This window comes from Mesocricetus auratus, unplaced genomic scaffold (genome assembly GCF_017639785.1).
Source record: "Mesocricetus auratus isolate SY011 unplaced genomic scaffold, BCM_Maur_2.0 Super-Scaffold_100009, whole genome shotgun sequence".
NCBI lineage: Eukaryota > Metazoa > Chordata > Mammalia > Rodentia > Cricetidae > Mesocricetus > Mesocricetus auratus.
Genome location: NW_024429193.1, coordinates 41,683,050 through 41,694,044, shown reverse-complemented (window position 1 = coordinate 41,694,044; position 10,995 = coordinate 41,683,050). Strand labels below are relative to the sequence as shown.

The following is a 10,995-nucleotide window of genomic DNA, read 5'->3' as shown; positions in this document are numbered from 1 at the left end:
TAAATGTCTAGTTTTTAAAAAGATTTATTCTTTTTATGCATATGTGTGCAACTGTGTGAGTTTATGTGCACCATGTGCATGCAGGAGACACAGGACAGAAAAGAATGTTGGATTCCCTAGAACTACAGTTACAAAACATTGTGAAGTCATCACATGGGAACCAGGCCTGGGTACTTTGCAAGAATAGTAGCTCTTAGCCACTAAGCCTTCTCCCCAGTCCTAATCTCCAATTGCTTACATTAGCCTTTGTTGGAAGATTATTGTGATTCTGTGGTTGTGCATTTTTATAGAGGTTACTTCCAGGTCTTTATTAGGTTATCCCCATGTTGATGTTGCTACCATACTTGATAGCCTGGAATTTAATGTGGACATTCTGATATCATATATGAGATCACTTCACCCAGTTCTGCTGTGAAGTGAGCCTTTCTGTTCCCAGAAATAAGCAATGTGGTAAAGGGCAGGATGTGACCACTAGTCTGTCTTGTCCATAAACTGGCCAAAGACAACAGGTCAAAGACACAGGTCAAAAACCCTGTGGAGTTTGTCCTGTTCAGTGTGGGACTTGGGAAGTTACAGGGCTTTTTAGTTTGCTGAATAGGATCGACATCAAAGCATAATGATCTGAAAGTGATCCTTGGGGTTCATAATGTTATTGTGCTCTCTGCCTCCCAGCCTTTCTCCTACATCACAGTTCCCTGGGCTCCCAATTCAATCTATTGCCAGGGACCGGACATTCTAATTACTCTTTATTTCGTACTTCCATGAGTGTGACTTAGTCCTCATCCATGTGGAAAAGAAAGAGAAATTTGCTCTGCCTTTTGGAAGCCATTGCTTTTCCAATCAGAAAATCTACCCTCTCCACAAGTCGAAGCTTCTGTTGGCTTCCGTAGCTTCTGGCTGTCCCCACAGTACCGCCTCCAACAAGCTTCCTCAAGCTAACAGGACTGTAGATGTATTAACTTTACCTTTTGGAGTCTGTCTGAGCCAATGTGACCTATATACTAATTACTACTCAAGGGGAAGTAGCATGACGTAGAGAATTCCTGTAAAGTTAAACATGATGATCTAATTCAATGCCTAGGGTGAGGACAAGGTGAGACTATCACATAGTTCCTATTTTACTTATAATTTTAGATGATCACATTTCTAAAAGTTAAAAGATGGCAAAATTATAATTACCATGAAACTATGCCTATACTTACATGGAAATATGAATCTGTTTATAAAACATTATACTTGCAAAGAGAATATTTCTTTCCAAATTCAGGAGCTACTGTTGGAGATGTTTCAACTTTGTATTGTCTTTCTTTTAGTCTTTTAAGATAGGAATATCTGGCCTACAAAAAAAAAAAAGGTTGAACTTTTCCCATTAAAAAACTGTGTGTGTGTGTGTGTGTGTGTTGGGTATCTGTATGTATGTGTGGATACAAAAAGGTATATGCACACATTTAGAATCCAGAGCAGGACATTGGATGTCTCTAGCTTATCTTTTTGAGGCAGTTTCTCATTCAACATGTAGGTTGGTGACCTACATGTCCAGGCTTATGCTGGGATCTGAACTCAATGATACCACACTTGCTCAGTAAACCTCTTACCACTGAGCCATCTGTCTGGCTTGCTTTTTTCTTTTTTCCCCCAGTAAATTTTGATTGCCTGTTGTGCATTCTAATGCTACCTCATCAGGCTCCTTGGTTTTAGGAATTTAGCAAATATAATTGAATTAATTGTCTTTTTAAATGTTGGTAACACAGTCAAGCATGAGTTTCATGGCAGATTAAAAAAAACATGTTATTTTTAGTGTGTATGGTGGTTTTCCTACATGTATGTGCACCATGTGCATGTGTACCACAGATGGTTGTGAGATGCCACATGGGTGTGGGGAATTAAACATGGATCCTTTGGGAGAGTGGCCACCTCTCCAGCCCCAGTGGTAGATTTTTCAAAACTTGGAGGTAGGGTTAGGGAAACTTAACAGTGTTCAAATGAGCCATCAAAGTGCTGTTAATTTTCTTTTTTTCCCTTGAAAGAGAATGCCCAACAGTAAATTGCTGCCATCATGTTTACATCTGTTGATGAGTTTGCTTCTCATCTCTGTTGTGTCTCCAGCCTAGATGCAAAGCTTGCTTATTGCTACCCTGAGACATATGACCAAATAAGGAAGAAAACAAGCATTTAAGAGTTTCCAGAGGGTTTGGAGATGGCTCAGCAGTTAAGAGTGCTAGCTGACTGCTCAACTCTTCCAGAGGTCCTGAGTTCAAATCCCAGCATCCACATGGTGAATTGCAACCATATATAGTGGGGTCCAATGCCCCCTGATGTATAGACAAAGGATGTGTATACATAAACGACATAAACAAACCTTTAGCTGGGCCTGGTGTACTCAGGAGGCAGAGGTAGGTGGATCCATGGGAGTTTGAGGCCAGCCTGGTCTACACAGTGAATTCCAAGACAGTCACTTGTCTCAAAAAGAAAAACAAAACAAAACACCCTAAGACAAACAATAACAAAATTCATAGAAAGTTGTGTTTCATAATTGATAGGTAGCTTGTCAACACTATATACCAGGAATGTACACTCTACCCACTCAAAAAAAAAATCTAATCACAAATGTAGATTCAGAGTTAAAAAAAGAATAATAATGGTCATATTAAGGAAGAACCAAAACAAGTAGGAAGCGATGAGAAGAACCAGCTTCTGAGCTAGAGGACTGAAAGAGCACTGGGAAGCTTGCTTTGGCAGCCAGGCAACATAGGCAGCATTCTGGGGAAGCAGTAGACTCTTAAACACATGATTGGTACAGCATGGAACTGTAGAACACAGCTTGTCTCAAACTCTGAGAGCTGAAAAGGTTGTGACTGTCCACAGGCCATGGGAGGACTTCGTCTTGGTGGCTAATTCTAGGAACCATAGCAAAGGCAGAGTTCCCCTGACTGCTACATACCTAGTGAGTACAAGTGCCAGCCAAGGTGAGAAAGAAGTCCATAGAGCTGCTGCCATGAAAATCCAGCCCTGAGGATGCACTCCCTGGTACCAAGTCTTTCTATGCTGCTGTGAGGGACTGAAGACATGACGAAGCTGGGCACGGACTACGTGGGAGGATGAGCAAGTCTCAAATGTGACCCTGCTTTCAGGCCATCCTGGGATACAGCAGTAGTCCTGGAATGGAAATTGAGAATTCAAAGAATTTTAAAGGAAGGGAAAGACTTTGTGGTAGGAGGAAGGAAAGGTGGTCAAGGCCACATTTCAATTTCTTAGGATCCTAAAACTCTGAATAGAATCGTCACTGAGAAGCAATTTGGATGGAAGAATTTTGTTTCTGCCATGAACATGCCACATGTGCCGCTGATGGCCTTTAAACAACTCGACCAAACTGAATTGAAGCCAGAGTACTAGGAGCTGTAGAGACAGACGCAGCAAGCAGCACGTGTCCACACGTTGAGGATCTGCGGGGATGCAGCAGAGAATGTCCCTGTAGTACAGTCAAGGCTGATGGGGAAGTTGTCTTGCTAAGAATCACTTTGCAGGTGAAGTAGAAACACTGCACTGGAAACTCCAAGGAATTTACGAGAATTACCTTAGCAAAGACTCCTAGTAATGGGGGACAGGAAACAGCCGTCTTCCGTAACCAGGCAAGTTCTCAAGTGGAGGGATGGGGACTCCAACCCAGCCACAAAACCTGACCTAGTTTGTTCTTCCTGCAGAGTGTTCTGGGATTGGAGCCCAGCAGAATCCTCATCAAAGAGACCAGAAAGACCTCATCTAGCAACTTAATGGGAGCAGAAGCAGAGTCCCACAGCCAAGCATTAGGCAGAGGAGGGGGAGGAAGGATCAGAGGAACCAGAAGGGACAGGGACACCATGAGAACACAGCCTACAGATTCAACCGACCAGTGCTCACTGGGGCTCACAGAGATCAGGGTACCTGTAGGCATCTGACCTAGGCACTCTGCGAATATGTTATGACTGAGTAGCCTGTTGTCCTTGTGGTAACAAACAGTGGGAGCAGGGACAGTCTCTCACTGTTTAGCCTGCTTATGGGACCCTTTTGGTCCTACTGGATTGCCTGGTCCAGCTTTCAATGTGATGGTATGTATCTGGTCTTATGTAGCTTGTTAGGCCATGTTTGGTTGATGTCCCTAGGAGGCCTGCTCTTGTCCGAGGGGAGGTGGGGCAGGGAGAGGCTTGGGGAAGGGGAGATTGCAGTCATGATGTAATTAATATATGAGAAGAACACAAAAGAATCCCTTTGACAAGATGGCATGAGATATTTTCCTGGAATTTTTTTCATTTTAAAAATATTTATTTAGAGACAGGGTCTTAATTTGTAGCTCCGACTACCCTGGAACTCACTGTGTAGATTGGATTGGCCTCAGACTCACAGAGATCCACCTGCTTTTGCATCCTTCTGGCTATTGAGATTAAAGGCATACACCACCATATCCGGCAAAAGGAATTACTGCTGACAAGAAAGGTTGGAGGGGTCATGTAGAGATCAGCTTCATGTAAGATGAGGTCACCCATAGAGAGGCAGGAACAACTCAGTGCTGATGGAAATCTCAAAAGATCATTCTAAAGGGATCTGAGCTAAAGGAAGAGCCTCTGGGTTAACACCTTAGCATCTGGTATCTAGATTCTGCAAGCATTCTTTCTGGTCCATTCAACTCAGACATGACCCATGAAGACTTTTAAACAGAAATTTAATTGAAAACAAATTTTCAATACAGCTGTATATGATCATTTAAAAATACATTGTGGTTAGACAAAATATGTATGTGAACGTCGTATGCAAGTAGAAAAACGTGAAAGATACATACATTGTGATCTGTTGTGATGCACTTGGGTAAGTCATAATTGGTCACTGCAGCACTTTCAAACCATCCAGGTTGCTTATATGTGCCATTCTTACCTGGCCTTGTATGTAAACATTCGTAGAAATGTTGCGATATCTACCATCTTCACCAAAGGAAATCAATCCCCAGTCCAGGATTGGCCATGTTTAAAACCATTATGAACAGGAAAGTGAAGTGTGGGCATGTTCAGAAAATATGAAGATGGAATCTAGCAAATTTTCAGTTACATCATTTTCAAATTAGGGGAGAAAATGTACAAAAACATTTGAATGGAAACAAGACAAAAATGACAAGCGTAATCTAGGGGCATTTAGATCACTTAATACACATGGTGTTTTCATTAGAAGCTTCTTCAAGGGATTTCTCTGAGAAAGAGTTTTGGATGACAGAACATTCTGGGGGAGTAGACAGTTCTTAAAAGATACGGCAATATGGAATTCTACACCAAAACACAGGAGGCGACACAATCCCCAGGGTGGCTGTGTAGTCCAGAAGGCCATAGCGCATAGTCTCAGTTCTGCCAAATCCCAAACAACATGGAAAGCAAAAAATGAGATTGAGTGACTCCCAGGCTAGCTGGGGAGAAATGGACAGAATGGATAGAACGCCAGCCTGCACAGACATGCCAGAACTCCTGAGATGCTTTCTGCAGTGAGTCTCAGCTTCCTCCTGTTCCTCTGCTTCAGCTTGTGTCTGCTGTGGCCTACTAAGAGTTACTGGTAACTAAATATTCATGAATCTGTAAGCATAAACTCACTGAGTCAAAGCAGAGAAAGATATACAAGACTTCTTTTGGTTTGTTATGCTTTCCAACAGGGTCAATGTTATAAATTCGTATTCAAAGCTATGATAGAAGCATGGCTTCTGTTTATGAAACAGACTTCTTATATTGAAAAAGTTTGTGTAACATGTAGCGTGTAAATCAGATACTACTTAACACTTCTGAAAATTGATCTGTGCTTTTTGGCAAACGATTCCCCAAAGAAGTTCTTGAGGGTGGGCACTCTCTTCTTCATGCTGGCACCGAGGTCGCTTGTGTCAGCAGCTCCACCATGACTTCCAGTGAAACTTTCTAAATGCTTGTAAAAGGAGTTCTAGTGCCACTTCCTCCAGCACGGTTTTGGATCAGTGGCCAAGTTGTGAATCAAACATACAGAGCATAGGAAGAAACAGGCCGGAGACTGTTTGTGAATGTTCTCATAGCAATGGCACCTTGAGTGTTCACTGATTTTCCAGGAGTCTACATAGATGTGCTACAAATTCTTGGGCCTTATAAAAACAGTCATCAGAAAAGACTGAGTTGCTGCCATACCATAGACTCTCCCCAGATAAGGACTCCTTCCTCATGCTATGAGGATCACGGACTAGATTTTAAGATGCTATCAATCATAAAATCATGCAACCTCCTCTTTATAAGAATGGAGAATTAAATGTCAGAAAATGAGAAAAGCCACCAAGTGCCTGGACACATACTTAGCAGAGGCTATCTACCTTGTTTTCTGTGTTATCTGCAGCTAGGAAATGGCTAAGGCTAAATATAAACCAAAGATGACCTCATCAAAAAGTCCCACCCATTTGGCCTTTAAATGGAGTTACACCTCTCTGCTATATTTCTGCAAACACTTTCTTTCATATACAATTTTTTCAGTGTCTTGATTCTGTGATAGAGATCTGAATCATTAAGGAGCCTCTAGAAATCCTATCTTGAGAATCTTTCTTAGAAGATTTAATGAATGTTCTTCAGAGGCTAAAAGACTCCCCCACCCAAGATTCTTATGAATTAGAAAATAATGTGTGTCAACAATGGTGACTCTTTGTAAAACGAACAAAAAGACCTTAACTTGGCCAAGGTAATACATTCACAAAGAGTCAAAAGCAGTGGTCTAGTATTTGCAGTTCTGATTGAGATTTCTAAACTTGACCCATACATTCACTGTCCCCATTTGCACAGCTCTGAGAATTTTTAAAGTAAAAACACTCGCCAGGGATTGGGAAAGAATATGGCAGGCAGGGCTGAAATGGCATGACCTGTGAATCAGCCTGCTATCTAAAAGGAACCAGTTTACAGTATATAAGCAAAATTAGGAAAGTGAGTCAGTATTAAACTAGACTGAGCCTTGGGCAATTAATAAAAATTCATTTACAAGTTAAGTATCTAAAGTACAATTTTGTTTTCTTTTTCCAAGTCAAGAGTTGGTTTTGAAAGAATAAAAAATAACTATTATAATTTATTCTACAACAAATACTATGGAAATAATCTAAACTTCACAATTATATATGAAAAATGAGACAACATTCCATTTATAAAGTGCCTTCATCTACCAAAACTAGAGGTCAGAGTTCTTTATTTACAAGCCATATTTAATCACATTTACAGAAAGGCAATGTCACACAGGGACGCAGCTCAGTACAGTGTAGAGAACTCTCAAGTTGGCATCAGATAATCGCCTTTGAGCATTGGCTTCGCCACCACTCATCCCTGTAATCTTAAGGAAATGACAGCTTTTCTGGACCTCAGGTTTCTCATCTGAACGTGAGAGGTAGAACCAGACTGCTCCCTGCACAGTCTTTGCTTAGGTGTCAAACTCTACAGTAAGTAATGCGCTACTCTTAACTCCCAGCATTCTACACCAGGTTGGTTTCCATGTTACTGTCTGTAAAAACAAAACATGAGAGTTCTGATCGGCTACATTGCAGGTTACTGATTTGGCTGCTTTATCGAGGTACACAGAAGTCACAGTATTTTGGTTACCAGTACATATGTGTAGGCTTTGAAGAATCTAGACAAAGAGACATCACAATGACATCTGTTGCCATGATCTTACACCTCCACTACAAAAGAAGGCTGGATGACAGTAGAGGAACACTAACCTACACACATAACCAGATACTGTCCTTCAGAAAGACACAAAGAGTTTCCAAAATGAGCAGGTTGGACTTCGGTCAAGTTCTTCATCAAGTATTACAACGAATTTTTAAAATACATCTAGTTGGGGATGTTTGTCTGGTAAGGTAAACTTTCCCTGAACAAAGTAGGTTTGTTACTCAGAGGAAAATACTTTGGTTATTCATAGATTGGCAAATTTTGCACTCAGACTGGCCTTTTTTTTTTTTAAGAATATTAACCTAATGTTAGGAACATTCTAAATGAATTTTATTACCATAACCAAGTAGTATTTCTTAGTAGAACCACTGGTTAGTATTATGCTGTATCAATAACACTAGACAAGCTTTCTTTCTGTGAAAAGTTGTTTCTGCTCACATTTTTTTTTGTACACACAGGTATGCAAACATTTAATTAAGCAAAAATGTAAATGCCAACCTGCTAAATGTTATGAGCTCGCAGGCCCTTAGAACAAAGTGCAAAATTAGTTTCACATCAAACACATTCTATGCCTCATCAAAGGAAAAAGCAACATTCTTGGATTGGTGCACTCAGGGTCTAGTTAAACAGAATGACCTATTTCGACAAAAATTCCACTTGGAATTAAGGGCCCAGTGGAAAGCAGATTTGGTAAATCTTAGAACTCCACTTGTAAAGGCTCGCACCCAAGTATGTGCTTTCATCTAGACCTGTCATTTCCAGAAGTATGCCCCAGCCCACAGAATATCCAGGGTCTTTCGAACTCGGCTACTCAGAATGGAAATGAAGAAGCAGTGCAGAGCCAGGACATCTCCATCTGTACTTTCCCTCCTGACAGACTACCAAATTGTTTCAGCTAAACCCCATCTACTGCAGCCTGGCAGAAAGCAAACAGGTTTTGAAATCCCTTTGACTTTAAAAAGGGCACCACAGACATTGTGTGGTATTCTGCTGCAGTTGAGACTGGTACAGCTCTCCTCCTATAGAATGGTTCATAAATCGTAGTCAGAAGTAGGAGAAAAGGTACTCAAAAGTTCTGGCAAAAATCAACAGTAAATTCTGCCACCTTAAGGATAAAATATCTGTTACTGATCTACGCTCTTAATTTCTGCCTTTCAAGGTTTTTAAATTTTTGCTAACAATATCAACTTACTTAAACTAAAGGGAATATTTGTAGAGATAAATGAAGTATAGTGGGAAAATGTTCACTCAAAACAGCGTCTCTTCAGAAAAGACCAAGAATACTTGAATGTTAAGCACCTGTCATCTCAAATTGCAGTTTACTTATAATTTAAGACACATTCTCTCTATGTAGCCCTGGCTGTCCTGGAAAACCAAGCTGGCCTTGAACTCAAGAGATCTGCCTGTCTCTGCCTCCTGAGCGCTGGGAGTAGTATGCATCATCATGTCCAACGCAATTTTATTTTTCTCATACTCAAGACCCTAGAAAATCAACTATTTGTAAGACACAAATTTTAGAAAGAATTCTCTATCACCACATTTGCTCCATAGTTATAACAGTTCACACTCAATCAAATGTTATCCTAGAATTCCTGGAAGTAATTTGTATTTGTGCAAACAAAACCAGGAAAAGAAACTGTACTACTTGGCACTTGAAAAGAATATGAAGATGTAAAATGTCACTGTCGCTGTTCTTTCTGCCAACTCTGCGGTGCTTTCTCTCATCATTAACAGAATCTGTAAAAATGGCAAGGAGAACTACTGGAGAATTTACCACAGACAGGCCAAGATTTTATAGAATCTGTAATAGAGCAGATTTTTTGGTCTAGATGATTTTTTTCTTGTGTATCTGTACTTTTAAAAGTAGTCTACAAAGTATCTTAATGTGATCACTGAATTTTTTATAAAGCAAAATAATGTCCTTTTTCACAAGAAATTTAATATAGTTAAACCTATGCTGGAAATATGCAAAAGACAATTATATATGTTACTAGCAAGTCTTATTTCATACAAATTACAGAATATCCATTAAAAAAACATACATATGACCTTTGATGGTACATTTCTGTGCTGGCAAATATATTTTCGGATACAAAGGCACTTTGAAAACCCAATATGGTTTGGTTCTTAAGTTTGCAAGGTACAAACAATTTTACAAACGTATGATTACATTGAAGACCGTCAACAAGTGACATTACATAGAAAACAGACTTCTGCTTGTAAAAACAACACTGGTTTCGTGGGGATAAAAGCAGTGGTTTCCAGCAGCTTTAGGAAGAGCGGCCCACGGTCTTAATTTCTCACTGGCTCGGTGTGAGATGATAGGATGGGCTGAAGGTGATCAGCAAGAACCTCCAGGGGGAAAAAAAAAGACGACCCAACACCCTAGAACAAACCCAGAAACCTTAGCAATCAGAATGGCTTGGAGGAAAGAGCACACAGGGCCACAGTCTGGGCAGGGTCCGGCTGTGTCCCCAGCACACGCTGACTCTACCTGCACTACTTGGTGCTTCCGAGCTGTAGAGATGACGCCTCTATTTTAGAGCACTGGGTAGTACAATGCTTTGGATTGTACAGTACTGGAAAGTTTTGGTCCTCAAACAATTTCTTTTCATTGATTACATCGCTGCAAAGTCAATCTGTACATAAAGCTGCCTCACTCCAGCCTGAAAAATAGAGAGAAAATATTAGAACACCAAACCTATAAAACCTGTAATAGATGAACATCCTAGAAAAGAGACAGGAAAGCAAAACAACACCTCATTTGTCTTTGAAAATGGAATTGCTTTTGTCTTCTGCTTCCAAGAAACAGTCTATTTTCATTGTAAGTTGTCAAACCACTACAAGGGGAAAAAAAAAAGAAGTCCATGCTATTAGTCTCATGCCCTCTCACGTGCTATTAGATGGAGTTATCCATATCTATCACTGTTGTCTAGATTTTATCAATGCCTCTATTAGATGGAGTTATCCATATCTATCACTGTTGTCTAGATTTTATCAATGCCTCTTGCCTGACTTTCACAGTTTTGTTTATTCACAGTAAGGACATGATGATGTTTGATTAGTTAGCCCCTATTGAAACCAGCTCACCACAGGCTAACTCTTCCCATGACAATATCTGCATTTATTCAGTAATCACAGTAAAATAAATGTTACTTATTTTACATTCCAATTGCTTCAGTTTGGGATATGAACTTGCTATTCAAGAACACTGCTCCCTAAATTGTCCCTATTTCTTCTATATTATCAATTGTATTCTCTCAACTGGATCATTTCTATTAGTGTCAAACATACTATAGTTTCTTCTACCTTAAAAACTTTT

The 10,995-nt window shown here is 40.1% G+C and overlaps 1 protein-coding gene across 1 annotated transcript in view; it reads right to left on the bottom strand.

The window, feature by feature from the left end:
- Positions 1 to 4,679: 4,679 nt before the first annotated feature.
- Positions 4,680 to 10,995, bottom strand: part of Slc30a7 (solute carrier family 30 member 7) — a 70,748-nt gene continuing 64,432 nt past the window's right edge. Inside the window, exon 11 of the mRNA XM_040751992.1 lies at positions 4,680 to 10,339. Coding sequence (XP_040607926.1) covers positions 10,292 to 10,339 — 48 coding nt within the window. The 3' untranslated portion in view covers positions 4,680 to 10,291. The remainder of the gene's footprint in view (positions 10,340 to 10,995) is intronic.